General features: G+C 35.5%; 1 protein-coding gene across 1 annotated transcript in view; it reads right to left on the bottom strand.

Moving 5' to 3' along the window:
- Window positions 1–443: 443 nt before the first annotated feature.
- The window catches only part of SYNJ1 (synaptojanin 1), a gene marked incomplete at its 5' end in the record, with an annotated part of 40,076 nt that continues 21,529 nt past the window's right edge, over window positions 444–18,990 (bottom strand). The window contains 8 exons of the mRNA XM_009705909.1: window positions 444–1,298; window positions 5,804–6,024; window positions 6,705–6,807; window positions 10,396–10,466; window positions 10,561–10,599; window positions 12,299–12,346; window positions 17,423–17,461; window positions 18,080–18,217. Of these exons, the coding sequence (XP_009704211.1) occupies window positions 444–1,298; window positions 5,804–6,024; window positions 6,705–6,807; window positions 10,396–10,466; window positions 10,561–10,599; window positions 12,299–12,346; window positions 17,423–17,461; window positions 18,080–18,217 (1,514 nt within the window). The remainder of the gene's footprint in view (window positions 1,299–5,803; window positions 6,025–6,704; window positions 6,808–10,395; window positions 10,467–10,560; window positions 10,600–12,298; window positions 12,347–17,422; window positions 17,462–18,079; window positions 18,218–18,990) is intronic.

Here is an 18,990-nt window from a genome sequence, read left to right as displayed (position 1 = left end):
CAAATCTCAATAAACTTTGGCAGCTCTTTGGTAAATACTTATAAATATCAGTTAACAAAACAGTAAAAAGGGAGTGGGGAGGCTACCAGCAGGGAGCCTCTATTTTTGAAATTCCACAAAGGGGAACAGAAATGAGAGAGCTCCCTAAGCAAGAACTATTTCCAAGATTGATATATTTTAATGAGATTAGTAGCTCATCCTTCTTTTCTCTAGTCTATTCAAATAATATTACATCGGGATTTTAATAGATTTCAGACAATTTTTTGTGCTCTACCATATATACATATTCCAAATTTACACACAAACAATAGTGGCTGTTTATGAGTAGAGTTAAGTTTCAGTGCATTTGACAATTAGTTATTGCACACAGAATAATCTCAAATGCCCAATTACTCTACTGGACAAATGCAGTAACAAATATAACCTCTTATATTTTTGAACATCTATCTTTCTGTAAAATCTTGCGTTGGTGACACCTTAGGTGCCAAAGAAGTGAAAGGATCTGCAGGGGATCTGTTGCTGGTTATTCTTGATGGTATAGGAGGTGCAGGTGGTCTTCTTGCTGGCATTGTATAGAAGCAATCAGTAGAACTTTTATTCCAGTCATTATCAAAGTTAAAGTCTGAACCAAGAAAAGTATTTTGTTCAGTGCCCAGCAAATCTGGAGATCCAGCTGACCTTCTGGAACTGATTTGCTTAAAATCTGGAACACTTTTAGATGGCTTTAGCTTTACATTGAAATTCTCCTCCTCCTCATCAAATGTTACCCATCCTTTTGGCTGTACACTTTTTACCATGAGAGAGTTACTTCGCAAGCAAAAACTGTTTTCAGATGGATCAACAGAAAATACAGGCTTGCTTGTATTACAGTTGGGGCGATTTAGAGAAGGGAAAGGATTGCAAGTGGCACGTCCTTCTAGTAAAAGTGAAGTTATTTCAGACTCTTGTGTTTCTGTTCTAAACGGGTTTCCAGCATTAGGAGTTCTTTCAGTGAATGGATATGTGCAGTTCAGTCCAGTAATAAATGGATTTGGAGAGCTGCACTTATGTTCCTGGGATGTGTTAAAGGTTGGAATAGGAGGCATTGCTGGCATGCAATTTACAGTATTCAAAATATCAGCATTTCTTTGTGTTGCTGAAGGCAACTGTATAAACTCCTTTTGGTTTAAAGTCGGAACAGGTGATGTTCGAACAGATGTCTGCATCTTTGACACTAGCAGCTTAAATGACAAATCTTCAAAAGGGTCACTGTTTAACTGTGTTTCAAGTTTAGTGCCGTACGTTCCATTTGTTTTAATCTGGAAAGAAAACAAGGTGCTTAGTAATCACATGGCTGGCTGTTTAAGATTATTACTAACTCCCCATTTCTCACTCCTCTATGAGAAGAAAAAAAGCTCTTGGGCTTAAACTGAACCTTCAATACAATTTGGTTGTAACTTGCACAATGCACTTGTAGTAGAATGATTGCTTCTTTTCTGGAAAATAATAACCCTTACCCCTTCTCTGAAGAAAAGCCTACTAGTCATTAAACACAATTTTCCCCCTTGTTGGTTGATGCAGCTTCGTTAATCTATTTCATGCATGTCAGAATGCTAGCCAAAAGGGCTAGTAGGCATTGTATAAGAAAATCTTTAAGAAACTTGGGAAATGATACTGTATTCTAAACAAGTGATAACCCAGCACAAATAAGAAATAAAAAGCTCCAGGTTTCATTGTTTGAGAGTTTATAACACTGATGTTACAAGCAATATTTAAGCATCACAATGAAAGGAAATATTAGTGGTGTTAGTATATGCACTTCAGACATTTCTATGTAGACATATGCATCTGTAGACATCTCCAGTGCTTCTTGACATGTGAAGGTATGATCAGCAGTTTGTAATATTTTTAAATGGCAAGTTATCATTGTTTAGAATAATACCAAATGGAGAAGACAGTTTTCTCCACAGAACTCCTCATCTTTTAAAAACAAAATATTCCTGTTTTTATAAATTTCTTCAAACAACAATGTAACTTTTATACCTTGTAACAACTGGCCAAAAAGGTAGAATATCTACCTTTGTTTATGTCATCACACTGACACAACAGAGTTTGGAGCTTCCCCTTACTAAATGAATGCAAAGAGTTAAGCTTAAGTTAAAACAGCTTCTGAGGATTCAAATTTCGCAAACAATTTTGTCATTTTAACACATCGCCTTAATACACCCAAATAGTTTGGATATTTAGCATGAAAATTCTGTTTACTAATGTTTTGTTGAACTAGGATGCCAGCTAAAACTATCAACTAAAATACAATACTATTACAGCCTAACCTCAATCTTTAAACATCTTAGTTTTACTGCATTTACTATGAATAGTTTGAAGCATGTCTCCACATAGCCACTGCGTAAGCAGCTATGCAAAATTAGTCTACAGGCTTTAGAGACTCTCAGGAATAATAATAATATTCTAAGTTTTTCCCAATGTATCCTGCACAGCAATTTCTTTTAAAAAATTGCAGTTGTAGCTTGAATTGGTTGGCAGGAGAAACGAAGTATGCTGGCAACAATGCATTTGCTCTGGAGGTTTTTTTGAAACCACAATGTTGGTTACATGCATCCCTGGTACTACTACATCACAGAGTTTCTAAAATAGATGAGGCCTAATGTTACCAAACCATAAATACAGTAGTTCAATATTGGTATTTTTATATGTATATAGTAAGTGTTTTGGAAAATAATATTAAAAAAAAGGCATCAAGTAACTGAGGGGGGAAATGTGAAAAATTGAACTGTAGAAAGAATATAAATCAAATGCTGCCTGGCACCAGCTGGTTAAGTGCTGTGTTGACTAACCGAGTAATCAAAAAGTACAAGATCCCAAAGAAACTATGAATCCCAATTGCTCTTCATTGTAAGTAAAATTTTGCTCTGAATAATTCTGGAACCAAATGCTTTTAAAATTGTAACAAATAGTGTATTTTAATTTCGGTAATGGTAAGTTCCCTGTTCTTTGAGAAATGTTAAGTATGGGTTTTATTTTGAAAAAACTTTGGCAGTGCAATTGCATCAGGATTTATTTGTATTAAAGAGAAATGTTAACTCTAACACCTACTCATTTTTTTCCCCAAGTAGACTGAGACCAGGAGATTCAGCAGTGACTAAGCAACACATGTGAGGTTCCAGTTGTTTCATAAAAGATGACAAAACAAAATATTTGCTATGGTGCTAATAAACACAATTAACAGTATCCATTTTAATTGCATTATGAAAAGAAAAAGCAAACTATAGTATGACAGTCAATTCATTAATGTGGACAGGTGATTTTTAATGTGGATGGGACTGCCAGATGTATGAAAACAAGATTCATACATCTTTTCTGCTTGAATAGATGGAGACCACATAGAAGATTGGTAAATAGTCAGATACCTGTTACCCTGATGGTTGCTCCTGCTTGTGAAAGAGAAACAGACATCAAAGGAAAGAAAGTTAGGAAGAAAATCCAAGTAACAAAGCAACCTCACGTTAAAAATACTGTAAGTTTTCACAAAGCCATTCTTTTGAGACATGAATACAAACCAAAAGTATTTATTACACACTATACTAAATTTCAAATTGCTGTTGTATTCTATTGTAAGACTTAGAAGCTCTACCATTAAAAGTCAAAAAAACCAGCTCAAGCCAATTCTAATGTTATTTCCATACAGACATTAATTGTGCAGCTGATTGCGCTATTTTTTTGAAGACTGATTATAAGAATTTGACTATTGATGGCCTAATTCTAACCATCTATTAACATGAAAAGCATTATAGCCCTCATTCTGGGAATTGTGTTGGTATAATCACTCAACTATAGTAATAGTTTTTCAAGCTGAAAAAAAACCCGTAAGACTTCTCATTCAATCAAAAAAAGAATCCTTAATTTACAATAAGTAATATCTATTTAGAATAACTAATTTTCTTTTTTAATGTATTGCTTCGTAATCTATAGAGTCCTGAATATTCACACTGTATACAAGCAATTATTTTTATAAGAAGAGATTTAGTTTCTTAAATATCACAATCGAACTTTGACTCATAGGATGGGCTTGGTATCCACTAGCTCTCAAAAGACTTTGTATTTATTTAAAGACCCTTTCTCAGAAAACTTCATATTTACAAATGAAAATCAAGAAATAAAATTTAAAAAAAAAAAGGAAAAAATGGAAATAAAAGCTGGAGACAATAAATGAAGCTCAAAGTGGGTCTTCCCTGTGATTGCACAGCCTGCGTTAATCAAAGAAATCTGATTGCAGACAAAATTATAGCTCCCTGAATGAGTCTTAAACTATCTGGTTTGGATATTGGTAACAATATAGCCACAGCATTACACAGCTCAAAAACCTGTTTACAGTGTTTTTAAGCATATTTTTGATTGTTGTGTATACACAGAGATAAATGTAGTTTTCATAATAATTTTGAAAGAACTGCTTGCACCTCTTTCACAAAATGATCACAAAATGATGTAGTGGTAAATCTGCATTTAGAACGTGTGAGGCTTTCAAAAGTGACACAATGCAATCTGTTTCTATTCACAAAATTGGTGCATTCTCAAGTACCTTATCCCTCCATGTGTATTCTCTGCTGGCAACACTTCATACTTTCTAACACACTACAGGAAATCCTGATATTCTACCTGTATATTCAAAAATATCCTCCGTTTTTTTGCCTAAGTTTCCAAAATGAAAAAAAGTTAACAGGCAGAGAGAGAGTTTTTTTCAGCAGAAAGAAAGGAACAGCATTTAAAGATTTTTCAATTAGAATTCAAAATCAACTCACTGAGGACTGAATTTGGCTGCTTCATTGTGGTACAAAATAGATATTAACTAACTGCCTTAGTGAAAGTGGGCTTCAGATATAGAGATAAGGTAAAATCTAAAATACTGATGAAAACTTACGTAGTCATAAACATCAACAGCTGAGTTTGTTGAAAAAAAAAAACAAACAACAAAACCACACACCAGAAAACAAAACCACAAATTTACTCTTGGTAAGAAGTGGGCACAAATCCATCAGCTTCAATAAATTTGTGCTTTTATTCAAGTAGTGTATTATCTGGCCTAGCACCTGATACTGTAAAAACTAACAGCACTGGCCTTTAGTGAAGAAGTTTAGCCTTATACATATATAAACAACACTGAAAACCTACTTCTGCATTTTTTAAGCAGTAGTAAGAAACTATAGCTTTTCCTAGAAAAAGAGTTTTTTGTGAAAATAACACTCTAAATGGTCCCACAGACCACAATATTAATGTTACTATATTAAATTTTCAGATTATTTTGGTATGCTTCTATATTTTAATTGACACTGGGGAATGGGGAGAAATGTATTTCTATAAAGTATCTATCAGTATCATCTTCCTGCAATGAATTATCATCAACATAAAGCACCACATCATGCAATCTATAAAGCTTACTTTATAATCAGAACCTGTGTTAGCTAGTTACTATACAACTCAAGTCAGGTATGTCATTGTAAAATTAAATTTCTTAGATTGAGTATTTTTCCATACAAAATTGTCAAATGACAACATAATTTTAAGAACAAGCTGTCCGTAAGTTGCCATAAGAAATCTTAAGTTAAATGTTTAGTATTTAAGATGTTAGTTATTCATGGGCAATACACAAGCAATTAAGTATTAGCCTACTAGAGCCTGATGATCTTTGAATCCAATCTTTTGACCTTTATGTTCATTTGTTTGCTTGCTTTAGGAATGCTATAGCATTTAGTACAAGCTGTGTTAATTTACATAATGAAAAAAGTATATACAAGGGCTTTTTACTTACTTGCTGCTGTGAAGGAGCAGATTCGGAAGGCAAACTGTGAGATGATCGGCTACGAGGAGGCGGTTGTGGGGGTTCCAGACTTTGTGGGGCACTTGTCTGAGATGGATGTGATGCCACAGGTATCAGAGGCTCCTGCATCCTTAGCACAGGCAGTGGCTGAGTAGTGGGCTGAGCAGGTCCAGCAGCCTGAGGCTTTAGTGGTTCCGGAAGCAACGGTGAGCCTGCAAGTATATTTGCAGGGTTTTTCATTGCAAAGAATTGTAATAGAAATCTTAAGAACAGCATGAATGAGAACACGTGAAAGCACCAGACAGAACTGCAGAAGAAGGGGCTGTAAGAACAGCAGGTGTTCATGGCAACTAGATTAGAAGTCATCAAACGCTTAGCAGCATATCTCCAGAACCAGAAACCACATCGTTCTTAAATGTACCTCAGATGTATTTAAAAGTATTTTGGAAGTCACTATTATAAGATGCATATTTTGATATTAATACAATTTCAAAAAACCTTTATCTTTAAGTTTAGGAAGTGGCTTTGAGAGTCAAACATAAATGCTATTCCAAATATTCTGATTACAGAGCAACCAGTGCAGAAAATGATCCAGTGATCAACACACACGACAGGGCACACTAATGGGCACAGATCAAAACATAGCTATCTGATCAAAGTTTCTCCTGATAGCATGAAACCTACGTGTCTAGATCTCATGTGACTGCTGCTTATTATCTGATAAGGGTTTACAGTACTTGTGGATGGTTAACAGAAACTGCCAAACATTACTGCATTTGAGAATCTTAATTTCTAGTGAAAAACAAAGACATCTGTTGAAAACAAAGCATTCAAACAGACAGTACCTCTTGACTGAATGGTGACATTTATATTTAACTTCCAGTAAACTTACTCCTTGGTGGTTCAGCTGGTTTGGTCTGAGTTTCAGGTCTTCCCCCAGAGGGACGGACATGGCTTTGCGGTGCACTAATAACTCCAGCTCGAGGTGGAACAGTCTGACATAATAATTGGTAAAAAGAAAGTACTTTAGTTCTACTTTGCATCTGTAGTCATCCACTGCTAAATGGTTCAGGATAATTACGACTCTGTGAAAAATAAATTCTTTGATAACAGTTGCTGAACTAATTTTTATGCACATGTGAAAGCAAAGAATATATTCTCAAAACTTTGAGTGTTCAACTCAATGCAAAGTATTTTTACAAGTCTTCAACTTTATATAAATATTTACCTGTGCAACAATGTTAGAAACACTTATTATTTTGTTAGTGTTATAATTTTACCTAAGTCTGTGAATTGTTGTAAGCAACAAAAACGACAACAGCAACTACTATATTTGGAGATCTCATACAGACACATTGATAACCCACCATAAATGCCGACTGCAGACACGATCTACCTTTTAGGCTATAATTATAGCCTGCCATTTGCAAACAGCAGCCACAGTCAATTTTATACAGTGAGAGTCCAAGATACGCATAAAAGACCATGGTTAGTCCTTTTCTCTGAAACTTATGTTTGCTAACTGTAAGGCAGTTACTCCTGTTCCTCAGCACACAGTATTAATGAAAGATACATTCTGCCTCATCTGAAGACTGGGATCTTCCCAAATTTGTTGGAATAGAAGTTAATATGCTAGGAATGGAATTGCTCTCATAAAACAAAATTAAGAAGTCTACATCAGTATTTAAAGAGAAATAGGAAACTATTTCAGATTGCAACTGAAGCCGAGTGAATTACAAACACCATCCTTGAAAGCTGAATGCAAAGCATTAGAATAAAAATGTTAGATTTCAGGGTGGGGAAAAAAAAGATCATGAAACAAGGTAGTTTGTAAGATTTGTTTCCTCTAAAATTTTGTGTACTTGGTATATTCTGACAATATCTTAGTAATGTAGTGGATGTTCTACAACTGGTTTTCAGAGCAAACCCTATTACACAACTCTCAACACAAACCAAGCAAAGAAACTTCACCACAACAAAACAAGTATCATCCTTACTTTTACTAGATGTATGTACTCTACTTCAAAGACTTTGTATAACATCTGATTAATTATGCTTGCCCGAGTCCATTTAATAACTTTCTAAATGCTTTAAACCACCTAACCTCTGAAATATCTGTCTTCCCTTTAATTGCCAAGATGTATTTTGTCATTTCTTCGAATATTCTGAAAGCAGGCAGAAGGATGATTGGATTAAACGCCAAAATGTATGGGGGGGCGGGGGAAGGATACATCAAGAGGAACAGAAAAGAAACAGAAAGGAAGTCTGAAATAACCCTCCGGACCCCTCTGGGGGAAGCAGGGCCTGCTGTGGCTACTTGTCCCTGGTCCTGAAACCCTTGACATGGAATGCTGCACAAAAAACCTACCTGAGAAAAAGCAAAAAAGCAATGTCAGTTAGGAAATGGAAACAAAGGTTGAGCTAAGGCTTGAAAAACCAAGCAAATCTTAGGAGATGTTTTTTCAGACCTTCTATTACATTTGTTTGGTTGATTTGTTATGTTTTTCCTTTTTTGGTTTGTTTGGTTGGTTCATTTGCTTGATTTTTTTGGTGTGTGGTTTTTTGTTTTTTGTTTTTTTAAATCTCAACATCTGCAAAGGAAGAGATGCAGTCAGCTTTGTCTTATCAAATTATGCTGGCAATTGTAGCATCACAGCTCTTTCTGGAAACTGGCAAGCAGCTCTAACTGTAGTCCAGCCTGGGTGTTGAGAAGCACAGCAGAAGAGAACAGTACTACTGTTTTTTTCTGTCTTGATCATATGAAGAAAAATTCTTGCACTTATGCCCATTCAAAGATACTGGTGGAGTCTCTTCTATACCCTAGATTTTTTTTATCAAATTATTTTGATTTAGAAATGGCAAATCCTGTGCTGGCTCCAGATTACAAAAAAAAAAAAGCGAGGCACATGGCAATAAATTAATACAATCTTTCCTGTGTATATGAGGTTTTCTTTATCCAAATTTTAGAAGAGGGCGTTTCATATTTCTGGGAAAGTAACAAAAAAGTGCAAAGCTCAAGAACTGTTCACTGTGAGAATCAATCTCCATGAAAAAAAAAAAAAAATCAGCAAAAAGTTATTTCAGTGGTAGCTTTGAACAGTAGTTTTCAGTGGTTTCAATACTGTACAAGAGTACAATAGAAATGTCAATACCAGTAAGGCAAAACTCCTTTAAGCTGTACAAGAACTCTGATATCTCTGCAGAGCTGGCAGCGTTCTTTTGTTTCTTGCTCATTTAAAAGGTGGAAAAGGACTCTACAACCTTTTATAAAACAAACTTATATGGATTTAACTTAAACTCTTGTGGTTAGCTGCATCTTTGTTTTAATGGCTTCTTCACACACTCTCTCTCTCATAACTTTACCTGAAAGAAAGATATGGAATTAAAGAAGAGGTGCTGTATTTGTAGATAGGTCAAAAACCTCATCAGTATCTATCCCAATGACACTTATGCAAGCAGAATGCTTTTCAGCCTTTCTAAAGACTCGTATGTGTGTTCTCCATCCTGTCAGCATCATTGTGAACACTCCCCCAATGAGAAGAGCAAAAGGCCTTGGAGAAGGAAAACAAAGTTCTCTAATGACCAAGAACCTGGTAAGAAAGAGCCAACTTCTGCCGATTTTTAGTCTATAAAACATCCAGGTAGGAAGAGGCATGATCTAAGTCAAAAAGCCTGTAACTGCCACAACAGAGGGAACAAAGGAAGAACAAACACTGTGGTTGATGTAGATACAGAAAGAAAAGTCGTTCATGCTGCTGCAAAAATTCTCACTGAAATATGCTGCAAAGCCTAAGGAATTATCAATAAAAAAATACCATTTCTTAGTAATTTTTTAAGAAGACCTACAGCTATTAAAACACCTTCTCCTTCCCTAATGCAAGGCTCCTACTTGCTGCTGTTAAGAGAAGTAAGGCAGATGTCTTCCATCTCTTGATTTCTTGCTTGTAGTGAAGCATTCAAGCACCCATAAATCCTTCATTCACTTCCTTCACTTCAATTCCACAAATAGAAGAATGAAATGCAGAACTACTGTTTGTTGAATGTTTTGCTGAGATAGTTGAATGTTTCATTTTTACATGAAGAACTTTATCAAAATTAATTTTTAAACCAAGGTACAGAATTCCATTATACATCAAGTAATCAGCAATATAACACATCAACTGCCTATATAATACATTAACTGCCTGCAAGCAATGAACTGCCATCAGGACAGACATTTCAACACAGAATAGAATACATTTTATCATACCAAATCACCAATGCGGTCAACAGGAATATATAATACAAAGAATAACTTCGCACTTTGCAGTTATTTGAAAGTCGACGTAAAATGTGGTATTACTTGGGAGCCTATGACATGACTGCATAGAGTGCAAAACAATGAAGTCATGTCCACTGTATATATTCTGGAGTATTTTTAGTCAACAGACAAGAATTGCTGAGGGAATTAACTCATATAAGCTGTAACATGACTAGTCAATTTTGCAGTTTTCTTACATCTGTTATGACTTACAAAAATGCACCACCTGCGTAATAAACTGTAGAAACTTAGGAGGAAAATTATTTTAAGGCAGAATACCTACCGGTCTGGTTGTACCATATCCAGCAGTTCCTGCGCTTGAAATTCCAGTTAGAGGTGGAGGCTGATTACGAACTGGAACAGATATTAGAGATTGCTGACTTAGAACATATTTCAAAATCAACTTCTTCTTCTATTATAATTAGTACAAAGCATGTATCTGTATTACCTAAGTTATCTTTTCTTTGTGTTCCAGGACTTTTTTGTGCTTTGAAGCATGGAAAAAAAAATTAGATTATCTTTGTTAGATAAGCTACAAACGGGTATTATACGGCAATGGTACATTATCACTAATGGAAATGGGAGCAAAAAGACATTAGTGATTTTTTTTTTTAAAAAAGTTGTTACATATTAAAGTCTATCCATCAGCTAAGCTGTTATTCTAGCACACTCTTATATCCCATGGCACACGTGAAGTAATTTGACCCTTCTAATTACAAATTAAGTCAAATCACCTTCTATTTGTTGCAAGCTAAAGACGCCCACTTGTACAAGTACCCTGTGTTCTCAATTGTGCTAGAAGAAGTTGTTTTCTTTTGTAGTGTATTCTGCAAATATTCTAACAGCAGTCTTTAAAACAAAAAGAACTTATGTAACATGCTGATTCAAAAAATCATGCGATCAGAAGAGTACATCTGTAATTATACATGGTTCAGCAATCCACAGGGTCTACACCGAAGTTCCTGAACCTACTCTCTTTGTTTATAGGATAAATATATTACAGCACCAACCTCAACATTTACATGCTGATGCTAATGACAACCTTGTATACAACATTCAAGTTGTGAAGTGCAAGATATGAAAAAATTACCTTTACCTCAGACAAGTGCACAATTTCTAACAGGCAAAGAGGTTTAGGATTCTGGCTTGTGTTTCTGTTGCCTATTTCCCAGGAAGGTAAAATCACCGTGTCAGTTACAGTAACTGGAAGGAATACTCTGTGGTACATAAGACACTTAGTTTATCATATTGGCTTCCAGTTGTCAGACAACCCTGCTTTCTTAGAACCAGTTAGAGTGAGTTTCTGGGTGTAGTTCTCAGTAATGCAACTCGTACCCTCAGCAACCTGGTGCCAGTTTACCCTACTTTGAGCAGAAGGTTGGACTAGATAACCACCAGAGGTCCCTTCCAACCTAAACTATTCAATGCATATAGTGATTTTGCCAATTTAGAAAAATGAACCAGCAATATAGCCAAAATTAATTGTAGTACATAGGAGGACATCTTGATTGTGACTATAGTAGGACTTTTATTGCCATACCTATATTTGCTACAAAGGGACACATTCCTGAGCGGATAGGAAGAAACTCCAAAACATAACTCTGCTGGCATGGCTAAAACAGGGCCCATTCAGCACTATATGCACATACTCCAACTAGAATAATGCAAGAGAAATACTTCTCATAAATGTATAGCGCATATATTTAGGTATCAGAATCAAAATACCTATACTGTGCTTTTAAGAAAGAGAGAAAATATTAAATTATATTATAGGCTAAATTATTTACCTGGAAGTTTCTCTCCCCAAAATATATGAGCATATGTAGTTCATTATGAAAAATAAGGCTTCCTGGATTCCTGATTTAGTTACAGGTATAGTATTTACTCTAGTAATCAGTCAGCTACAGCTTCCTCCGACAGTCAGCCTTGAAATGGTTCTTCTCAATCAGTGCAGTCTAAGTTTTCATTTAATTTTTCATAAATGAAGACTGCCTTCTGTAACAATTCACACCATCACTGAAAAACAGGAAGCAACTTGGCTGTCTGAAAACTATGTTAAATAAAAGAAGAAGGATCCTACACAATAAATACCTTCATGAAACCACCTGTAGTATCACAATGGCAATAATATTACTCAGGTATTAAATTAGAAATCCGTTTCTAGGATACAAAAATTGTTATGTTACCTTCTACTTCTCTCCTAGCTACCCCAGGACTGGGAGGAGCTCCAAGACCTTTTCAGAGAAAGAAGAGAAGCTGTACATTGCATAAGAAAAGCAGTAGATTGAGAAAGTAAAACCAGAAAGAGCTGCCACAAGACAGCTTTACATAATTTAAAAATGGCTTAGATAGATTATAGTAGGAGATAACTGTTTGTAGCAGCATGGGGAAACCAGACTGATACGAATTAGAGATCAGCAAGTACGATCATGTTTAGAAACATGCTATTATTTCAATTTTACATTACAGTTGAAAGAGAATTTAATTTCTTCAGTATTCACTCTCCAAAAACTTTTGTAAATTCAGAATGATATTAAATGTCAGTCTTGAAACTCTTCTAAAGCGGAGCACATACCTATACTCAAACACTTGAAAATAAACAGGTACATCATTTATACTCTGCAACATTAAGTCTGCTTCCTGTAACTTAGGAGAACACTACGTAGTATGTTTCCGCCAAAATTACATTTGAATAAACAATTTCATGGAAGAAATAAGTTTCCCATTTTATATAATGTATTGTATCCTACAGAGTTGTATCATTAAGTTATCTCCAAGCAGCACGCTGCACTTGGGAAAGCTGAATCAACTGGCGTGCAGTAGATATTACAGTTCAGATTGAGAGAAAGAAGATTTTCAATCATGCATAACCATGCTGAATTATTTTATTTCTGCAATATGATCAAGCATATACTGGGTCCATAAAACTGTATGGTAAAAACATGGCAGGACATAGATAACACTAGACAGTATACAAGGAGAAATCCTTAAGGCATGCGCATAGGAAAAACTAACAGTAATAACTGGCAACTCTGGAGTGGCTCAAGTATAGAAGGAGAAGGAGCCAGCGTTCAAGAAGCCTACCTTAAAAGCAACTTTTGCCTTAGCGATGACACAGCCTCATGCTTTCTCATCATGTGCCAATGTGTTGTATCTGCTCAGGATGAAAGAGTGCTGCGAATTTTGTCAGATACGGGTGGAGGTGTCACTCAGAGTAGGAACAGTGAAGGTTGCAGATGAGGCTGTGATGTGATTATCTCCAGAGATGTCAGATCTCTGGTTTTGCTGAACATCTGGTTCAAAGATGTTAAATACTAGCATATGTTATGTATTCTGGGTGAGTTCCAGGCTCTGCCAATTAACATTAGATTTCCATCACAAAAGTTTCTAACAGTGAACTTCTCTGTGAGAAGCAGCACTGAGGAGGGATGATCAGAGAGCATTTGTAAGGAGGGGGCACAGGAGGAGAGCACTGCCTGAGAACATTTCATTGCTTTCAGGTACTAGCTCTGCCCTTCTCCCATGCAACCCAGAGGAACCCTGGGGGAGAAAATAAAGTGGTAACCCATAGGCTATGAGAAGCCTGCCTGCTAACTGGAGGAAAATAAAGGGAGGTGGAGAGCAGCCCAACAGAGTATAGGATGCTCCTCTGAACCTTCTGTGGTTACAGAAACAAAGTTAACTGTTCATCTCAGAGTATTAATAGAAATGGACACAATAAAACCTCTCCAGGAGCAGGGAACTAGCCCATTCATTTCAGAGATCTTCTGCGCTTCCCCCTCCCAAGCTCAGCTCAGCCCATACTTTCAATAGGTACTTTCAGGATGCTCTTGTTAAACAAATCTTGTTTTATGCAAGACGATTAATAAAGTCAACTCCTTTCAGCAGAAGGAAGGCAGAGAACCTCTTTGACCACAGCACAGAGACATATTCCTATGTTGGTGCATCAAAGACTTCTGTGTATGAGGATGCTAAAAGATTTTGCAAATTTAAAAATATTCATTATATGGGAGTGAAAGGGCATAAAGGTCAAATACTGCAAATTTCACTTACTAATAATACTCTTCAACAGTGACAAAGCAAATTATGGTGCTATGATAACGCCATCACAATTGGCATTATAGGAAGATTTTAATCTTAAGGACAGTGAAAAATGGACATGAAACACATTTTTGGGTATAATTTTAAAATGTTACTGTAGTCTGTATATAGTTTGAAATGTCTATTGCAGTTTGAAACATTATTTTGCAAGTAAAGATATCACATACTAGTTTTAAATAGTATTTTAAGGAAAGGGGTTGGATTTACACAGAACCAACCTGTAATGTATGACCTGACATCTTTTAGACAGAACTGTATGTTTTGCAAAGATTACATTTACACGTTATCTTAATGGAAAATAAAGCAACTCCAACTTCTCATAAAGTAAAATGTGCATATATGAGCACATGTGTGTGTGTGTGTGAATATATATATATTTATGAATTCTAGGCCATTTGCCTACGTTTCAACAATGCATTTACTGTTTTAACATTAAGGCTGCTTCTTTCCCCCATTCCTGAACATTCCTTCTTCAGCAAGAAAAGAAGAAAGGTGCTCCGCCCCATGTTTAAAAAAAACAAAACAAAACCAAAACCAACAAAAAAAGCTTTTACAAAATGACTGCTATGTCCTAATGCACCCAAACAATATGAACTCTGTTCTGGGAAAAAAACCAACAACCTACAGGGGAAAAATAAAGATGTTGAATGGTTCTTGAAAGGCTAAGTTTAATAAGTGACTGTGAGTATCAGTGTACACTAAAGTACTCGCTGCTTGGGTGCACGTATTTTCACAGCTTAACATACTTGCATTTCTTTTAATGTGAACTTTACTACTGTTATTTTCTAGGTTTATTTTATTTATTTGGAGGATAATCACAGTGAAAATGCAATGCATTTTACCCAAATTACTGCATACACTGAAAATACTGTGCATTCTCTCAGTCTTAACCCAATCTTAACCCCATTTTAACAGTTTAAACCAATGACAGAAGACAACTATAAGCCTTTCCTGCATTAATCAGGAAAAGTCTGACTAATATTATTAAAGGAAAAGAAAACCAAACCCAAAACCAAATGTTATTTTTTAACTTCAAGTAATTAACACAATTAGCAGCCTTTATAATTTTTAATGTTCTGTAAGATTTACTTTGTAATATATTAAAAAAAAATCTTGAGTAAACAAAGGGCAACATTTTAATTTTTAACCATAAACTGAGAGCTTATAAAAATCCTCAGTGGAAATCTTTCATATTAGCAGGCAAAAAGTCCACACTTTGCAAACCCCTGCAATGAGTACATAGCCTTGTTTCCTTGAATTCTGAATTACTTCTAATGTAAAATATGACCAAACTCTAAAAAAACCTTAGATGCCCAAATCCTGCTCCCATCTGCAAAGCATACTGAGCCATCAGAAGAAAGGTTATGGGTATTGAAGGAAGTGAAGAACTCAGGAAAAAAGGTTGAAACACATGAGGAAAAAAAAAAAAACAACATTTAAAATGTACAACATTTTAAAGACATAATCAATGTCACTTTGCACGTGCTACAGAAGTCTAAAACCAAAATTTGATACACTTATACAGCACACAGGGATATTTTCACAGTGCTTTAGGAGCTTTCATTCTAGATAAAAGAAACAGAAGCCACTTCCCCAAGCACAGTAACACATTATGGCATTTATACTGTTTCCAGTCCTATGCTAGCTTGCCCAGAGCTGAGCTCAGGAACCACTGAAACCAAAGCATTATGCCTTATAAATGTATGTCATGAGTGGAAAATGAAGAGGATAGAAAAAGTGGGATGAGCTTTAGGTCAGAATAATATATTAAAAAAAAATATATACTACAATCTCTTTCAAAAGATTGCATAAAAAGCAAGTTTTATGCAAGTTGCAATTCTTTATGGAAAGCTATGTTGGGAAAGAGGGTAAAAAAAGAAGGCTAGTCTTTGCACAATTGAGACAAACTAGGCAAACAGGATTGTGTCAGTGCACATAAAGCTATATAGGACTGAAGTAGTACAATTAATTAAATACCACATATATTGCGCGTCATATATAAACTGGCTATTTTCTAAAACCAAGCATTTTAACTATTTTAAAATATTATGCCTTTGGCATAATAATCTCCTCCCCTCAACTGTATCTAAGAGCCATACACATCTCCACCTGATATCAGAATAAGTTAGCTGATATTAATATCTATGTAAAATAGTTTACTTATTTTCTGAGATTGCTCAAAACTTTTGAACTATTCTCTCAAAAAACCTTTCCTACCAACTGAGTGGCAGTGTCTGAAAAGTCATTACGGAAGTATTTCAGAGCTACTAACTATTCTCACCATACCCCGTGTATTAATGAGCTAATTTAAGTCCAAGCAGGACAGCTCAACTATGAAGTGTGTGACAAAGAAGGACAAAGATTAGTTTCAAGAAGAAGCACTTCTGAGAACACGTGAGTCGTTATTATATGCAAAACCAGATCAAGCTGGAAAACAACAAAACTAGCCTGAAGGGTTCATAAGGCTCTCTGTATTATCAAAATGGAAGGAATTAGGGGAGAATTATTTCAGGATTTTTTTACTTTGTAAAGACCTGTAGCTCTCAAGTGCCTTCAAAGTAACAATAAATTATTTTACTAAGTTTGTGTTTCTGAAGTACACGCTAGTTCCAAGAACTATGGAGGGTGTTTCATGTCTCTGGGAAGGGCTTAGGAGCACATTTCAGACTTGGAAACAGAAAATAAACTACCCATACATCAGCATTCAGCTTAGAGACAAATATAGCTCAGTAATTTGGAGCTCTCTGTTAACTGGTGATCATCTGGGGGAACTGGGCCAGACCAGCAGTAGTTTCAACTCGAATAATTAATTAGTGGATAATCACTGCAAGTAGCTACAATCACAATCCATTTTACAATGCTCCTTGTCATAGACTGTGAAGAAAAAAGCTAGCCTTTTCACAATTAAAGACAAGTTTCCGCTTTCACAGAAAAATTAGCTGGGTATATTTTGACCAGGACAAAGTAATAAAAACCTGGAACAACTTTAATCTCTGACTATAATGTACCAACTTCTGGAGAAATATTTTTTCACTAAAAAGTCAGATGTAATTCAGAGAGCGATACAAACCTTGAGAAAGAAATTACACTGACATTATCCATTTTTATACCTTTGAACATCATCATATTAAGATATCACGTACTGTCACAACAGAGCACCATAGTAGTTTGGCTATGTAGTCATATTTGAAAATAATTAAAATCATTACCTCCAAATTCTTTTCTAGCAGGTGCAGGACTCCTACCGCCTTACAGTATTTAAGAAATGAATGCAGCAATAATGAAAAATATCAGTACAGTAAGAGGGAGGAAAAAGAATGAGAAAGTTAAAAATGACAAAGGTCAGTTTGTTACTAACTATGTTGCCCATATGCTTCTGAACATCCAGTTTCTCTTAGTGCTCAATTGTTTACATATTCAGACGATCCAGATCAACTCTACATCAAAAACTTGGACATGATGAAATGCATACATACTGATGCCAAAATTGAAGGAATATAAATCAATGAATGCATGAGATCATTTACCTTTTATTTTAAAAACAAGGATGCTATAAAAATGAAAATGTTGAGTAAACACTGCTGTAGGAAGCCCACATTTTTAAACTGAAAACAAGTTTATAGAAATTTTAAAACTTATTCACTAAGCAAAGACAATAATATTTAAATGGTACTGAAAAATGCTGTTATTTCCCATGGTGTTATCGCTATCAAATGTATCAACTAAACATTTTAGTGAAAAAACGGTATGTTCCATTGAGCCTCAAACCTACGATATAACATGTAGTTTGGGTGTGGACTTCAAAGTCCATCTCACAGTCTTGAAACAAAATATTCCTGACCACCTGACAGACGTCACCACATTACCTGATGGTGGAGGCGGCCTCTGTGGTGGAGTGGGGCGTGCAGGAGGAGCAACGGGGCGAGGTGGCGGAGGGCGCTTAGGCTCCAAGCTCTGAGGAGACTCCTTCTGCTGGGTACCAAGCTGAAATTCAGCTGAAGAATATGACAGAAAAAAACGCAAGAATTAATCACTTGTACATTCTAATCACAGTAAAGCTTTTCTAATAGCAAATTACTTTCACAGAGAGGAGTCAGCCCCTAGCCTTGGAAACAATGACACACAAGTTTTTGAGAGAGGGAAAACAAGAGGAATAAACCAAGAGCGAAAGAAGATTTCCTAAACTAAGATTTTTTTGTCTCATATGCTTTAATCAGTATACGCTTTTAATGGAATCCTGAACATTCTTACAAATTGCAGAGTTCCAAATTTTAATTTTGACCCTCTCTGTGAGCTAAATGCTCTGGAAAAAAATGTCACAAGGGGAATTCTGAAGGTGTTTTAGCAGTCTTTGTAAAGTTACTCCAAATTACATTGAAATAAACTGTTCTAGAAGCCATTCCAAACGCTGTAATTCTAAATGTCCACTTTGTCACTAAAATAAAGTTGTGTTTAAACAGAAGCTTTCATATTATACACTCAATTTACAAATCTACCGATTACAATTTACATATTACAGCTGACAGGAGCATTAATTGAAATGGGCTGTATTTGAAGAATATGACTAAAGTGAACTAGGATTATACTGACATATTGCAACAGAATTTTTGAACAGAGGTTTCAAACTAATCAACTTAGAAAGCCTATTAATCACATAACTTTCTGAGATGTCTCTTTCATGATGAAATGCTAAAGAACTACAGCAAGTTAGTTAGTTTGCAGCAGTGTACATCAGTGGACAGTGTACTAAAGACTCAGGAAACAAAGCTCTTCCACT

Source organism: Cariama cristata, unplaced genomic scaffold (assembly GCF_000690535.1).
Source record: "Cariama cristata isolate BGI_N322 unplaced genomic scaffold, ASM69053v1 scaffold36988, whole genome shotgun sequence".
Lineage (NCBI taxonomy): Eukaryota > Metazoa > Chordata > Aves > Cariamiformes > Cariamidae > Cariama > Cariama cristata.
This window is presented reverse-complemented; position numbering and strand designations above follow the sequence as displayed.